General features: G+C 37.6%; 1 protein-coding gene across 1 annotated transcript in view; it reads left to right on the top strand.

The window, feature by feature from the left end:
- Positions 1-15,958, top strand: part of gabrg2 (gamma-aminobutyric acid type A receptor subunit gamma2) — a 97,999-nt gene that overhangs the window by 67,668 nt on the left and 14,373 nt on the right. Inside the window, exons 7-8 of the mRNA XM_051878330.1 lie at positions 3,117-3,269; positions 11,533-11,738. Coding sequence (XP_051734290.1) covers positions 3,117-3,269; positions 11,533-11,738 — 359 coding nt within the window. The remainder of the gene's footprint in view (positions 1-3,116; positions 3,270-11,532; positions 11,739-15,958) is intronic.

Consider the following 15,958-nt stretch of genomic DNA (forward strand, 5'->3'; position numbering starts at 1 on the left):
GAAATAAATGCAATGGAGATGACACAGCTACTTCAGTCAAACATTCATACCATCTGAGCAGAGGACTGATACCACTGCCCTGTGCCATCTTCTATATATATATATATATATTTTTTTTTTTTTTGGAAAAAGCCGATATGACAAAAACAGCAACAGGAAGAAATCATTTTAGTTCAAAAACATTCTCCCTCTGCAGCTTTGAAAGATGGGTGATTGGTTATGCATGCAGATCAGGGCTTAAGAATAACCTAAATTTCAGAATAACCTTGATTAACATGCTTGATTACTTTGCAATTCACTGCAGTATACAGTATACAGAACACACTTGTGCTGATGGTTGTGATTAATTATCATAATTTTGTGTATTTTTCTTGTTTTGTCTAAGAGTTATATTTGGTTCATATTATTGTTGTTATTCTTATAATACACGTTTCAGAAAATGCAGCCGTACCACTCGTATTTCACGATTCTATTTCACATTGATACTTGAAATCCTTCTCTCTCTCTCTCTGAAAGTGGTCAAAGGCATTTCTATGAGGTTTCATACCTGACAGAAGTGAAGCAAACCTATTGAGAGAGTTTGTGTGGCGTGTCCTAAGGTTTCCCCTGAGTAGTAGCTCTCCAGCCACGGACAGATTTTCTCTTTCAGGCCACTATGGCCCTGGCTCTGCTGAAAAAGGACATTTCTCAGGTTCACTCAGTCTCATAGTATTGGATAAGTTCTGCAAAGATGGGGTTAACTGACTCTTCATTATCACACTCAGCCTTGCTTCTGTAGCTGGAAGGTTTTGAATTACACTTTAACATCACCCTTATTTTCTTTTTTTTGCCTCTGTGAAGATGTGCTTTACATGTGATCTTGATAATGTGTCTGCAGTTATCATGCCCAATGTCGAAAGTGAATTTCAACAGCCTCATTCGAAACCGCACTATTTGTAGAGAGAACTCATCTAGCGTTTCGGAGCCAGTGTCTGGATCTGTAGCTATTGCAATTTGTATCTGTATTCTGATAAAACTGTAAGTGGGCGGGGTTTTTTTGAGAGACGGCAATGTGGCTATTTGATTTGCGATCGTGCTGTGCTCATTTCGTTCAGAGAGTTTGCACATTTGTGTATCATACAAAGTTTAAAACATTTAAATAGACAGAAATTGTATAGCTTATTAGCATCTTAGTTGATATTACTCTTAACAAAGCTCTGATTTCTGAAAGATATGCAGTGACGGTAAGGCTGTGCTCATTTCTTTTATAGAGTTTACATTCATTTACTTCACACACTCATTATTGCGTTGTGAGTTTTATGTATAATATCATGTTAATTAATGTTACTTAATTTTGTAATGTCCCCATAATTTGGTAACACTTTACTTAAAGCCTTCATATATAATCCACTATAGAAGTATTTTTAATGTATTAATTATGCCTTGTAATGCACCTTATAATGCATTGTATGATCTCATGAATAATTGTGACCAAAGTTATAATATACATTATAATACTTATCTATTCATTGTTACACCTTTAAAAAAAATAATGCATTCAAACACGGCAAACAACCAATTTCAGGAGACTGTCCTCCAAAAAATGACTCTATAGGTCGTTTTTTCAAGCACCTTATTACGACCAGTATTTACATTTCAAAGTCATGCGCCCTCTAGTGTCGTGTTACGTCTGTCGTCATGAAATGACGTATGACCACCATTACCAATCAAAATGCGTGTTCATTTAAATGTGTGGACTTTTTACATGGTCCCTTACCCACTATTTGTTCTTTTCCATTTAGCAAAACTCAACGGCTACACCTACCCCAACCCTAAGCGATTTATAGTGCATATACACTTTACGAGCACATGCGTTCTCTGGGATCGAACCCACGATCACATGATCACATATTGTTGTATATTGCAATGCTCTACCAATTGAGCTAGACAAAACCCAAAATATGATGTAGATAAAAGGGTACAATGCATCAAAATGAAAGTGTCCTGTTGTCGATAGGGGTGCTATGGGTCCTATGGGTCGTATTTCAGGGAAGTGACAAATGACCTATATGGGCGTATTGGTTGGAGGACATGTTGAATTTCAGATGTAACAAGGAATCTGAAAATATTATAATGCACTTTAACTTTGGTTACAATTATCTATGAAAATATATAATGCATTATAATAACATATTATGAATACCTTTATAATGCATTATACATAAAGGCTTTAAGTAAAGTGTTTCCCGTAATTTCTCTAAATCAGAGAAAACTTTTTTTTCTTGTAATGATGTCCTTCTGTTGTGTTTCTGTGTGTTGTGTATCAATGTGAAGTTGTCTATTGCGGGGAGATGTAAAAGGGGCTTAGACGTTCCTGCAACTACATAAATGTCCTGTTCTGTAGTTTTAAACTGTACAATTTACTGATGTTTAAATTGTCCTTTAACATCCAGTTTATGATTCTCTGGCCCAAACAGCACTTTGCCCGATGGCTGCAGAGCACCACGTTTCTTGGAGGAAAAGCTGCTGCTTGGAATTGCTGTAACAGCAGCCCTGTGTGTGTCCAATTTAAAAACAGTCTTTTCCCCATTCAGTCAAATGTACCAGTCAAACATTTGGGCACACATGACTGACTTTGTTTCTTGTGAACATGGGGAATTATACTGTTGTTTAGTATTGTTCAATTACTGTGAAGCTGTTTTGAAACAATTTGTATTGTATTAAGCGCTATAGAAATAAAGGTGACATGACTTTAAAAAGTTGGTAAATAGAATGGCCAGATTGTGCTGGGCTGTAATCTATAGACAAAGGGTAGAAATTAAAGAAAGTTTTATTGGAAGTTTTTAATGAAAATTGGGTAACACTTTATTTTACAGTGTCCTTGTTACATATGCTACATGTACTTGCTATAGTAATAACAGTAAATTATGCATAATTACATGCAACTAACCCTCAACCAAACCCTAATCCTACCCTAACCCTATAGTAAACACATGTTGTTAATTAATATTACTCAGTACTTATAACTACACTGCAACAATGACAGCTTAAAATAAAGTGTAATCGAAAATTGTAATAATAAGGAGTGAGAAGGTGTCTGCATTTGTTCATAATATGACATTTTGTTTTGTCCCCAGGAGATTATGTGGTTCTGACGGTCTTCTTTGACTTGAGCAGAAGAATGGGTTATTTCACCATCCAGACGTATATCCCCTGTACCTTGATCGTTGTCCTGTCATGGGTTTCATTCTGGATCAACAAGGATGCAGTGCCAGCCAGAACCTCCTTGGGTAAAACTTTCTGTTTACATTCTACATGATAAACAAGCTTTGTGTTGTGGCACATTCCCTTTTTAAATCTAAACATCCTTAAAATCAAGGCAAATTTACTTGAGAATAAAAATGATGCAAGATAACAATACAATAATTAAGAGAATTTATCTTGAATTAAATTCATTTTTCTTACTTCAAAGGCAAAAGGTTTTATCCTGTCTTACTTATAAACACCACTAAATTTAGTTACATTTATGCTTAAAACAAACAAATTGACTTAATTTAACATATTCTGAAAACACATCTTGTTATACAGCTGTTTAGATATGTTTTACTGGAAAACAATACAGAAATACTGATCAAGAAGAAACATTTTTGCAGTGTTACAATCACAATATTATAGCATGCAGCAGAGTCCTTTCTAAAACTATTGTAGATGGTTTTTGACATTCAAACTTTTAACCATTTTTAAAATTATATAAATATAATGTATATTGACGATATTGTGCAGTGCAACATGAGTGTGCTGCATCAGCATTTAAAAGCATGTACACTGTTCTCTTGTAACCGTTGTTGGAATGCCCTTGTTCTTTAAGGGGGCAAGTCAGGATACTGAAAAAAAAAAATCTCTTCCTATTACCACTTTTGGCAGCATACTAATCAACATAATTGTAATTCAAATTACTGCTCAAATATTTGTGCTCGACCAAAATGGGAGTATTTAAAGGCTCTGAGATTAGTTTCAGGTCCTGTGCATCATTCGACCAAGCATCACAGTTTCCAAAGTCACTGGTTTGGATGTTGCAAAATTAATCTAAGAAGCTAATGAGTTTCTCCATTAGATGAAAAAAAATGTAAATATGTAAATTTAAACAGAACATATATCTAAATCCCTTGTATGCACATGGATATGTAGCTGATACTTAGCATCATGCATCTAGGATGATATGCATGCTTCACAATATCTATCATTATTGTCATGTTTAGTCTTCTTAGTTTAGTTTCTTTGTGTGTTTAGTTCCTGTTCATTTGTTCAGTCAACATTTATTTCTATAGCACATTTAATAACAACACAATCTGACCAAAGTGTTTTGCAAAATCAAGATTACAAAACACCTGTTACACAAATGCAATAAAACACCACACACACACCACTATAAATTTCAATGCATCTGAGGACAATAATATGCAAAAGAGTAGAGATTCTTCAATTTAACCTTTGTGTTATTTCTGGGTATGATTTTGTTGGAGAGGGTCAAATTGACCCGCATTGGATTAAATTTCCCCAAAGATTACACTATGGAAAACATCAAAGAATCAGGTACAAACTGTAAACGTTTAATGTCAATACTTTTCACAATTACAAAAAAATAAATATCAGAACTTATGATTTATACAAATGTTTTTAACCACTATTTTTTAAGCATGTGGGACTTTTGCCATTACATTCTTATAACAATAATATCTTAGTCTAAACCTAAAGTAATCTTGACAAACTATATATCACTTGAAAGCTTGCTAGGACAGAGTGATATGACAATATATATTGTGGCGATAATAATAAAATGTGAATCGATTTAGTTTTTCAGTATCCAAATATATCCATGCAGCTTTTAATTGGCAAGAGTTATTGAAACATTAGAGTAATAAAGAAACATGGACGAATGAGTAATAAAGAGCGGCATATGCGTGATGTTAAAAAAAGAATTATTAAAAATGCAATATGCCACAAAAGAGAATATCTCTGTTACGACTGTAACCATGGTTCATTGAGTGGGGAACAAGACGCTATGTTGAAGATGACGCTATGGGGACGCTTCTGTGTAATTGTGTCTGAAGCACTTGTGTAATCACTCAAGTTATAAATGATACCCAGGCCAACCATCGTCAGCTTCTGATTGGCTGAAGTAATTCTCTAAGTATGGCAAGGCGACGCAGCCTCTTGTTCCCTACCGAGATGTTCTCTTTCGAGGGAACCTTACGCTGCGTCAAAGATGATGCTATGGGAATGTTAAGTGCCTTGATTCCTAGTGTGAATCATGTCGAGGACAGCTTAGGACAGAAGCACCTGAAACCCTGATGCAGGGTCCAAGTCCAGCTGTAGAATCTGATGAATGTGTGCGGAAAAGCCCAGCCCACCGCATCACTAACTTCTTGGAAGGGGGAAAATGTGTACAGACGTAGCCTCAGCTAGATTTCAGCCTAATAGTGTTACTTCACTGAATGGCCAATTTCACATGTATTTTGCGTATTTTCAAAATACAAAATACCGTATTTGTATTTAAATAAATTTTTCCCACACAATATTTGGTATTTTATTTTGATACATTTCAACTGAGGTATTTTGTATTTTAATTTTAAATTAAATTAAAATACCATCTCTGGTAATGGCATTTTGCATTTTGTCCTCTGAGACAATGCAGGTAAGTACACTTATTTTCTCACCATGTCTACATTGAACACGACAAAGCAAACATTCCAAATCCATTTGTCCTTCATTTTAGAAGTAGCACGAGTGCATGGAGTACATCAGAAATTGAACAAGGCATCAGTTTAATGTCAGGGGTTTCTCGTGTTGTGTCATGCCACATCCAGTGTAGACAGCATTTACTAATTATAATGGGTCTTTTATTACATTGCGCCTCTCGTGTCCGGTGTAGACATGGTGTTACAGTGTGTTTGTAATAAACGTCAAACTAGCGTTTAACATTATTAAGACACCAAGCAAATCATTGTTTGAGTGTTTCTAATAAAATCATACCTGGTCGTTTCAATTTCTTCTGCCTTGAAATCTGATTCAGGCTCAAACGGCTCTATCACAGCACTTGCCATCTCAAGTATTAAAACACATGACATGTTGTAAAGGAGAGTGTGGATATGGTGCAATGAAATTAGCCAATCACAGCAGATGGCGTTTATTTCATTACACTTCATAGGTAGATATAACTGAGTGTCTTCTGCATAACAACAATATGCCAGGTTGTGTTAGTACCAGTGTGTTAGTAATATGTTAGTACCAGCCAAAAGTCTATCAGCTGCATTTTGGACTGTTTGTAAAAACTGAACTGCAGTAGTCTAGTCGTGATGAAATAAAGGCATGTTTAACTCTCTTGAACTCTGAAAAAGATAAAAAAGATAAAAAGAAAAACTCTTACCCTTGGCTAGGAGTCTTAATGGAGTGAAATTAGATTTAACCATGCATTTATACGCTTATCAAATTTCAAAGCAGAATCAAAGATGCCCAAATTTTTAACAGAGGGCTTAACATAAGAGGCCAAACTACCCAAAATTTGATTTATGCTGCCAGAGACAGTTAGAGGTCCAAACACAATTGCCACAGTTTTAGTCTCATTGAGATTTATTCATCATTGATTTAATAACCCACAAACAAGAGGATAAAGAACTTAAACTATGGTTGTCATTTTGCTTAAAAGGCACATAGATTTGAATATCCTCAGCATAGCAATTAAACAATATTCAAGATAATGTTTTCTTTGAATAAATGTACTATTGGAAAAGATCCTCAACACTCCTCACCTCTCTGCAACCAACCCTGACAATTATACTCAATTGTTGGCCTCTTTATTACACAGCAGAATACTTGTGCACAATAAGTCCAGATCAGCGCATTGAAACAATATTTCTGAACGCATGAAGTTTGCTGAAAACCTCAGTGTATTTTCTACAATCTACAATCGGTGGTAGGTGCGGTACGATTTATAGTACTAGGTTTACTTGCAAAAAAATTATGTAAACTGCTATCGTGCAAAAAATATCAGTGATGTTTTTCTAATGTCTCCTGTCTAGAGCTCAGATTTCTCTTCTTCAAAAAGATCTGCTTGTGTTGTTGTATAATGATTCATTGTGTTTAGCGATCCACTTCAAGTGGATTATTCTCCTTGGTAATCTCCTCTGGGTGAGCACAATGGCATTTTGGAAGATCTCAAGCAAAGACACGTAAAAGTGTGTTAAATGCTTGGCTTTTCAACATGTTCATTCGATACTTAGCACATTGTCTATTTTTCCGCAATACTAAAGTTTTAGAATGACAGTAATGCTTTATTCTCATTTCTCTTTTTTTTTATGGAAAGAAGGGAGATCTGCTAACCACCGTAGCCATCTAGTTGAGTTCTCTCTTTTACTCTCACTCTTTGCCGATAAAGATTTAAGCTCCAGATAAGTTTGTATGTGAGGAGTTATGAGTTCAGAGGCTTGCAATGCTTTTTGGTGACACTGTTTCTGCTGTCGTCAATAAGTTCCAGACTTCGAAACAGCAGTAAGCAACTTTTCAGTATCTTATTCCATGGAGGGTTTGAGAGCCTGCACCACCTTTGAGTAATTTCTGCTCCAGTTCTCTGCATGACCCGTGGAGAGGCAGAAGAGCGAGGCTGCAGCTTTGGCAATCTTTCAGAGAGATTGGGCCGCATCCCTGTCAATATGGTAACTTGAGGCCGGCAGCTAAGGCTTCTTGACCCTGGCCAGCTGTTTGTCAGTCCTGGTCAGAGACGCAGACCACTCTCTCTGTCTTGTCCCAGGAAGTTATCTCTCCATGATATGGTGGCTCCACAGGTCCACACCTCTCGGTCACCTGTGTTCAATTATTTGATGGCATAGTTGGGGACACTTAATATTCTGCAATATTATTGACTTGAATGCACTGACACTATTGGATGAGAACTGAACTGAGCTGATGATGATGTCACTGTTTTCTCGAAAGCTGTTTTATAGATGAATTGAACACATTCCATAATTGATGAACTTTACACAAGTATTGAACCAAACTGAATCAACACTGAACTAATTTCAACTGAATAGTTGTTTACTAATGTCTTTATAAAGCTGCTTTACAGCAGAATTGAATTCTGTTTGCATCACTGAATCATTATTTTCCTGTTTATCACTGTAAAGATGCTTTGAATAAAATATGTAAGTGGTATATACAACCCGAATTCCGGAAAAGTTGGGACGTTTAAATTTGAATAAAATGAAAACTAAAAGACTTTCAAATCACATGAGCCAATATGTTATTCACAAAAGAACATAGATAACATAACAAATGTTCAAACTGAGAAATTTTACACTTTTATCCACTAAATGAGCTCATTTCAAATTTTATGCCTGCTACAGGTCTCAAAAAAGGGAGCAACAAATGGCTGAAAAGTCAAGAAATTTTGAAAATATTCAGCTGGGAGAACATCTAGCAACTAATTAAGTTAATTGATATCAGGTCTTTAACATGATTAGCTATAAAAGGGATGTCTTAGAGAGGCAGAGCCTCTCAGAAGTAAAGATGGGCAGAGGCTCTCCAATCTGTGTCAAAAAAAGATTGTGGAAAACAATGTTCCTCAATGTCAAATTGCAAAGGCTTTGCAAATCTCATCATCTACAATGCATAATATCATCAAAAGATTCAGAGAAAATGGAGAAATCTCTACGTAAGGGACAAGGCAGAAGACCTTTATTGGATGCCCGTGGTCTTCAGGCCCTCAGACAACATTGCATCACTCATCGGCATGATTGTGTCAATGACATTACTAAATGGGCCCAGGAATATTTCCAGAAACCACTGTCGATAAACACAATCCGCCGTGCCATCTGCAGATGCCAACTAAAGCTCTATCATGCAAAAAAGAAGCCATATGTGAACATGGTGCTGAATTGGCCTGCCTGCAGTCCAGATCTTTCATCTATTGAGATCATTTGGCGCATCATTAAACGAAAGACGACCACAAACTCTTCAGCAGCTGGAAACCTATATCAGGCAAGAATGGGACCAAATTCCAACACCAAAACTCCAGAAACTCATAACCTTGATGCCCAGACGTCTTAACACTGTTTTGAAAAGAAGAGGAGATGCTACACCATGGTAAACATGCCCCCATCCCAAATATTTTGAGACCTGTAGCAGGCATCAAATTTGAAATGAGCTCATTTTGTGGATAAAATTGTAAAATTTCTCCGTTTAAACATTTGTTATGTTATTTATGTTCTATTGTGAATAAAATATTGGCTCATGTGATCTGAAAGTCTTCTAGTTTTCATTTTATTCAAATTTAAAAAACGTCCCAGCTTTTCCGGAATTCGGGTTGTATATAAAGGAGACTTCACCTGACTTTTGGAAAAAAGGGTTAGGTACCCACCTAAGAGAGCTCTGTTCATTCACTCCCCCCACCTACACTTCCTGCTGGTACTGAGACTCGAAACCACGACCTTTGGGTTACAAGTCCGATTGTCTGAACATTAGGCCACAACTGCCCCCAGAGGAGGTGTCTCCTCCTCAAAGGGGAAGTAGCTTTTGCAGCAAGTATTTTCTAGTAATGAAAAAGATAGGAGGTCTGCATCCTATTCTGGATTTGTGTCCTCTGAATTTCACGCTCAGGGGGTTCAGTTTCAGAATGAATAGGTTTGTCAGAATCGTTCTTAAGGGTGATTACTTCCAATTTCAGATCGTTTAGAGAGACAGGAAGTTCCTATGGTTTTCTTTTGTGTCTTACCAGTTTTTGGCCTGGCCTTGTCTCCTCAGATGTTTACAAAATGTATGGACTCGGCTCTGGCCCCGTTGAGGCCCCAGGTTGTGTGTATTTAGCAAGATTGGAAATGTGGGAAGTAGAAGACAGGTCCGGCCGGATAATTTTCAAGTGCTTTATTTACAGACACGAAGAATAATGTGCATAGCGCAACAAAATTAGCGTTTCAGTATTACATTTCTTTTTGGGTCAGGCTTGTCTATCTTTTCCCATCCCAGGCAGCCAGCTTATATAGTCTCTCCCCGTCTGTTGAGAGAGAGGGAACAGTTAGTTATCAGAAAGTTGACCCACTTTCTTACCACTCTGCTCCTGAACCCGCTCTCTCGTTGCTGACTTCACTCAACAACACTCCTTCGGCCACAGTTCTAAATTATCTTGACAATTAGCTGATTTTAGCACAATCACAGGAATTGGTGGTCCGGCATCGGGCACTTAGTTCTTGATCATTTGTTAAGGATGGGTTTGAGGTTAAACACCCATAAGAGTGTGTTACTGCCGAGGCAGCAAACAACTTTTCCAGGAATGATCCTGGTTTCTTGCATGATGCAGGTATGACTGTCTCCTGCACGTGTTCAGTCTTTTTGCCTCTGCTTGGCTCAACACAGGCTGCATTGTCTAGGTCAGTCTGTGCATTCTGCTTTGGTCCCAAGATTCCTTTTTGCTCAGGGCAGTTCACATTCCAGGAAGTTTGAATGAGGGGGCAGACCTGCTGCCAAGATATGGGCTGGGGCCCGGGAAGTGGAGGCTTTATGAATGGCATGAACCGGTTTGGGAGACATTCATGCCCTCAGGTTGTGGGCCTGATTTGGCAGACATTCATGCCCGGTTTCACAGACAAGGCTTAAGCCTAGTCCTAGACTAAAATGCATGTTTGAGCTGTTTTATCTGAAATCAACTTGTTTTGTCACAAGATGCTCACCAGTAATGTTTAGTAAAAACTGTGAAAAACAGGCGAGACAGTTGAGAATTTTCTGCCTGGAAGGCATTCTGTTTTGGGATATATCTGTGGTGTTGGAGGCTTTGACAAGCCCTCCTTTTGAACCATTGGAGTCAGCTTCAATGAGCTTATGACTTTTAAGTCAGTATTGCTTTTGGCTTTGTCATCCCTTAAAAGGCATGGAGATTTGCAAGTGCTGTATATCTTTTTTTTTTTTTTTTTGTATTGGCTCTTCCTTGAATGAGCAAGGTTTAAACTGCTCAGGTGATGTCAATGGTTTGACCCATTTCAGGGGTGGTCAAAACTACAATTTAAAATCACGAGTCATTGTATCTTCATATTTACAAGTAAAGATTCATGTTGCCCTGTATCTTCTGTAAGTGTACTTTTTAATAGTACATAATACTTAATCCCCCAAAATGCTCTAATTTACCTCAAAGTCGCTTCAAAAAAGGATCGATATGAAGAATCAAATCCAAATTAATGTCTTGTGGGTTCTGACCAATTCAATTAAAATTCACACTCATGAATATTCATGATAATAATTAATTAATCAAATAGTAAATATGCAGTATTTATACATTCACCTTACCTTATTCTTTTATATTTTCATAGCAATGATAATGATTTGTTTTACGTTGTCTCTTAAATGAGTGCTTATATTGTTGTCCAGTGGGGTTTAAAAGCCAAACCACAAGTGTGGACTAGCCATGTACAGTAAAAGATAAATATCACAGATTTAACCTCAGTAATACATATGCAACAGATGTTGAAATCTTCATGCTCTTATTTCAGTGTTATTTACTTTGTTCCCCAGGAATCACAACTGTACTTACCATGACCACTTTGAGTACCATTGCTAGGAAGTCCTTACCCAAAGTGTCGTACGTCACAGCTATGGACCTCTTCGTATCGGTGTGCTTCATCTTTGTTTTCGCCGCTCTAATTGAGTATGGAACTCTCCACTACTTTGTGAGCAACCGCAAGCCCAGCAAAAACAAAGACAAGAAGAGGAAAAATCCTGTGAGTACACTTTCTAAAGCAATTCACATTATCACCTACAGTACAGCAATATTATAAAGTGTATTTGCTACCAGTGTTGTAAGTATTTTTCGAATTCTAAGATTAGCCTATTTGAGAACTGCAATTGGTAGTTTATTTTAGGGTCAAGGTTTGAGTACTCTAAAGTACTCCAAGTAATAGCACTCTTCCACAAGTTAGTGAGCTGCCTAGACAGCATTTCTAGGCTTAATGTGCTCCTAATGTGGAGATAATACCTTGCTCTGGTGAAATTCTAAGACAGCACCACTTGTATTCTTCTGGATTAGAAATCCTGAGAGGCACAAGGTGAGGTTAAGGTAGTGTATATATTTATAAATGGACGAAAGTATCCAGCAGCCATGTGAATTCCTTCAGTGCAGCATGATATACCTCAAATTGTTTGGGAGTATTGATTGTACTGATTGTAAAGAGCTGGAAACATAAGTCGCTTTTCCACCATTGGGCCAAGCGGTTCTAAGAACGTTAGGGAACGGTTATAGTATTTCCACTTGAGCTTGGTTCGACACTGCACGATGACAAAGTGTTCTCGGACCGAAATTCTCAGCAGTTTTTGTTTTGCTTTCATAAACATCAAGTATAATTGACTACTTGCAGTAGTCTGAGCTTCGTGATGCTTGTTTCTGCCACTAAATAAAAAATAAAAAAGGTAATTGGACTTTTTATCTTACAATTCTGACTATTTTACAGAAGTGCATGATATAAACTCGCAATTTCCTCAGAATCTGAGGAAGAGAGTCAGAAGAGAGTGTCAGAAGAGAGTCAGAATTGCAAGATAAAAAAATGTCAGTCTGTTTTTTCTCAGAATTGGACTATAATTTGCAATTGCGAGTTTATATCTCACATTTCTGAGAAGTCAGAATTGTAAGATAAAAAGTCGCAATTATCAGTAACACTTTATTTTACAGTGTCATTGTTACAAGTTACTTGTAGTTATTGTAGTAATAACTATAAATTATGCAAATATAAATTATATTCTGATGATTACTGTGTAAAGAACCCAAGCTGATCTGGAACGCCAGTGCATGCAGCTATCCTTTTTATCAGTCAAATTCATTTTAAAATGTAAACCCAACAGGTATGAAATATGATCAGTAAGAGAAAAACACTGTTAAATGAAAATACGAGAATACGAGCACTAGACTGCTGCATGTTAGTGGCTAGTTTATTTATTATTCAGAATGCACAGTTGGAAAGAAAATATTTATAGGAACATTTCAGCAGGTTCAAGATAATTCATGTTAATGCAGAGAACATGATTCATTGTTTTAATCAACTGACAGCCATAAAAAAGTAGTAATAGAAACTCCCGAGTAGTAATAAGTGGAATGTGGAAGTAGTTGTGCAAGTAGTCCATTGACATTGCTAGGACTATACAATTTGGACCTTCAAAGCTTGTAATGCAGTGGATTGTAATACCGTCTCTGTATTATCCATTACTTCCAAATTACCTGCCCTTGACAGTAACTCATATTTTGAGTTGTTAGTACATTTTTTATAATTCAAATAAATGATTAAATAGGCCTAGTATCCTTCTTTTTCATCGGCAAGGTGCATTATATAAACTAACCGACTGGACCAGATTGGCGTAGAATGGAATGGTTAAGCAACGGGAACGGCTTGGCCTGATGGTGGACGGATATATTCTTGATGACTCAAATGTCAAAATTAGAAGTATTTATGTCTAGACCTTTGACTGAAAGAATATATTCTGCAGTTTACTGTGAATGGATCAAAGTGATAAACTAGTCCCAACTGATTAAAAAATACTGTTAAAAGTGTTTATGTATGCTATGTATTGTAATCGGTATGTAATATTGTAGTCTGTATGTATTGTATTCTACTATATGTATGTAATCTGTGCTTATTACAGTTTTGTGTTGTTAGCTTAGCAACATGTTAAGGCTTTAATGTTAACTCTGTAGGAATCAAATTTGAGTGCTAGATGAGTCTCTTGTGTCCTTTTTGTGAAGAAAGCTATTTGTGATGCATCGAAGTGATCGATAGTTGCTGTCCATGAAGAGCATTTCAAATCAGTCACTAATAAGATTCCAACATGCTTATGTAGGCAATGAGACGGCTCACTAGGTTTTGGAACAGAGCTATAGTGTGCATGCTAGAAACTTCCTCCACATGGTCTTCCTTCCTGATCAGCTTTGCCAGTGTGGACCACCTCTGTTGAACAGTGTCTCTGAGCAGTGATGTATTTAAAGGGATACTTCACACAAAAATGAAAATTCTGTCATTAATTACTCACCCTCATGTCATTCCAAACCCGTAAGACTTTCGTTCACCTTCAGAACACAAATGAAGATCTTTTATATGAAATCTGAGAGCTTTCTGTCCCTACATAGACAGCTACACAACTGAAACTTTGACGCTTCAAAAAGTTCATAAAGAGATCAAAACTAATCTAAATGAATTGAATGGTTTAGTCCAAATTTTCTGAAGAGACACAATCACATTTGATGAACAGATTTAATTTAGGCTTTTATTCACATATAAAGATTAAACAACTCAGACATCAGTTGTGGTAAACGAAGCTCAAGAATGTTCATTTGATGTGCAAGAACCAGTCAGGTTCATTCTTGTGTTACGCAGCATATTTGTGCTTCCGCTAGAACCAATGAGGTTCATTCTCATGTGTTACGCAGCAGGTTTGAGGTTCCATAAGATCCAATGAGGTTCATTCTCATGTGTTACGCAGCACATTTGAGCGTCTGCAAGAACCAATGAGGTTCATTCTCATGTGTTACGCAACACGTTTGAGCGTCTGCAAGAACCAATGAGGTTCATTCTCATGTGTTACGCAGCAGGTTTGAGGTTCCATAAGATCCAATGAGGTTCATTCTCATGTGTTACGCAGCACGTTTGAGCTTCCACAAGAGCCAATGAGGTTCATTCTCATGTGTTACGCAGCAGGTTTGAGGTTCCATAAGATCCAATGAGGTTCATTCTCGTGTGTTATGCAGCACATTTGAGCTTCCACAAGAACCAATGAGGTTCATTCTCATGTGTTACGCAGCACATTTGAGCTTCCACAAGAACCAATGAGGTTCATTCTCATGTGTTACGCTGCACGTTTGAGCTTCCACAAGATCCAATGAGGTTCATTCTCATGTGTTACGCAACACGTTTGAGCGTCTGCAAGAACCAATGAGGTTCATTCTCATGTGTTACGCAGCAGGTTTGAGGTTCCATAAGATCCAATGAGGTTCATTCTCATGTGTTACGCAGCACATTTGAGCGTCTGCAAGAACCAATGAGGTTCATTCTCATGTGTTACGCAACACGTTTGAGCGTCTGCAAGAACCAATGAGGTTCATTCTCATGTGTTACGCAGCAGGTTTGAGGTTCCACAAGAGCCAATGAGGTTCATTCTCATGTGTTACGCAGCACGTTTGAGCTTCCACAAGAGCCAATGAGGTTCATTCTCATGTGTTACGCAGCAGGTTTGAGGTTCCATAAGATCCAATGAGGTTCATTCTCGTGTGTTATGCAGCACATTTGAGCTTCCACAAGAACCAATGAGGTTCATTCTCATGTGTTACGCAGCACATTTGAGCTTCCACAAGAACCAATGAGGTTCATTCTCATGTGTTACGCTGCACGTTTGAGCTTCCACAAGATCCAATGAGGTTCATTCTCATGTGTTACGCAACACGTTTGAGCGTCTGCAAGAACCAATGAGGTTCATTCTCATGTGTTACGCAGCAGGTTTGAGGTTCCATAAGATCCAATGAGGTTCATTCTCATGTGTTACGCAACACGTTTGAGCGTCTGCAAGAACCAATGAGGTTCATTCTCATGTTTTACGCTGCACGTTTGAGCTTCCACAAGATCCAATGAGGTTCATTCTCATGTGTTACGCAACACGTTTGAGCGTCTGCAAGAACCAATGAGGTTCATTCTCATGTGTTACGCAGCACGTTTGAGCTTCCACAAGAACCAATGAGGTTCATTCTCATGTGTTACGCAGCAGGTTTGAGGTTCCATAAGATCCAATGAGGTTCATTCTCGTGTGTTACGCAGCAGGTTTGAGGTTCCATAAGATCCAATGAGGTTCATTCTCGTGTGTTATGCAGCACATTTGAGCTTCCACAAGAACCAATGAGGTTCATTCTCATGTGTTACGCAGCACATTTGAGCTTCCACAAGAACCAATGAGGTTCATTCTCATGTGT

This window comes from Ctenopharyngodon idella, chromosome 21, assembly GCF_019924925.1.
Source record: "Ctenopharyngodon idella isolate HZGC_01 chromosome 21, HZGC01, whole genome shotgun sequence".
Taxonomy (NCBI): Eukaryota; Metazoa; Chordata; class Actinopteri; order Cypriniformes; family Xenocyprididae; genus Ctenopharyngodon; species Ctenopharyngodon idella.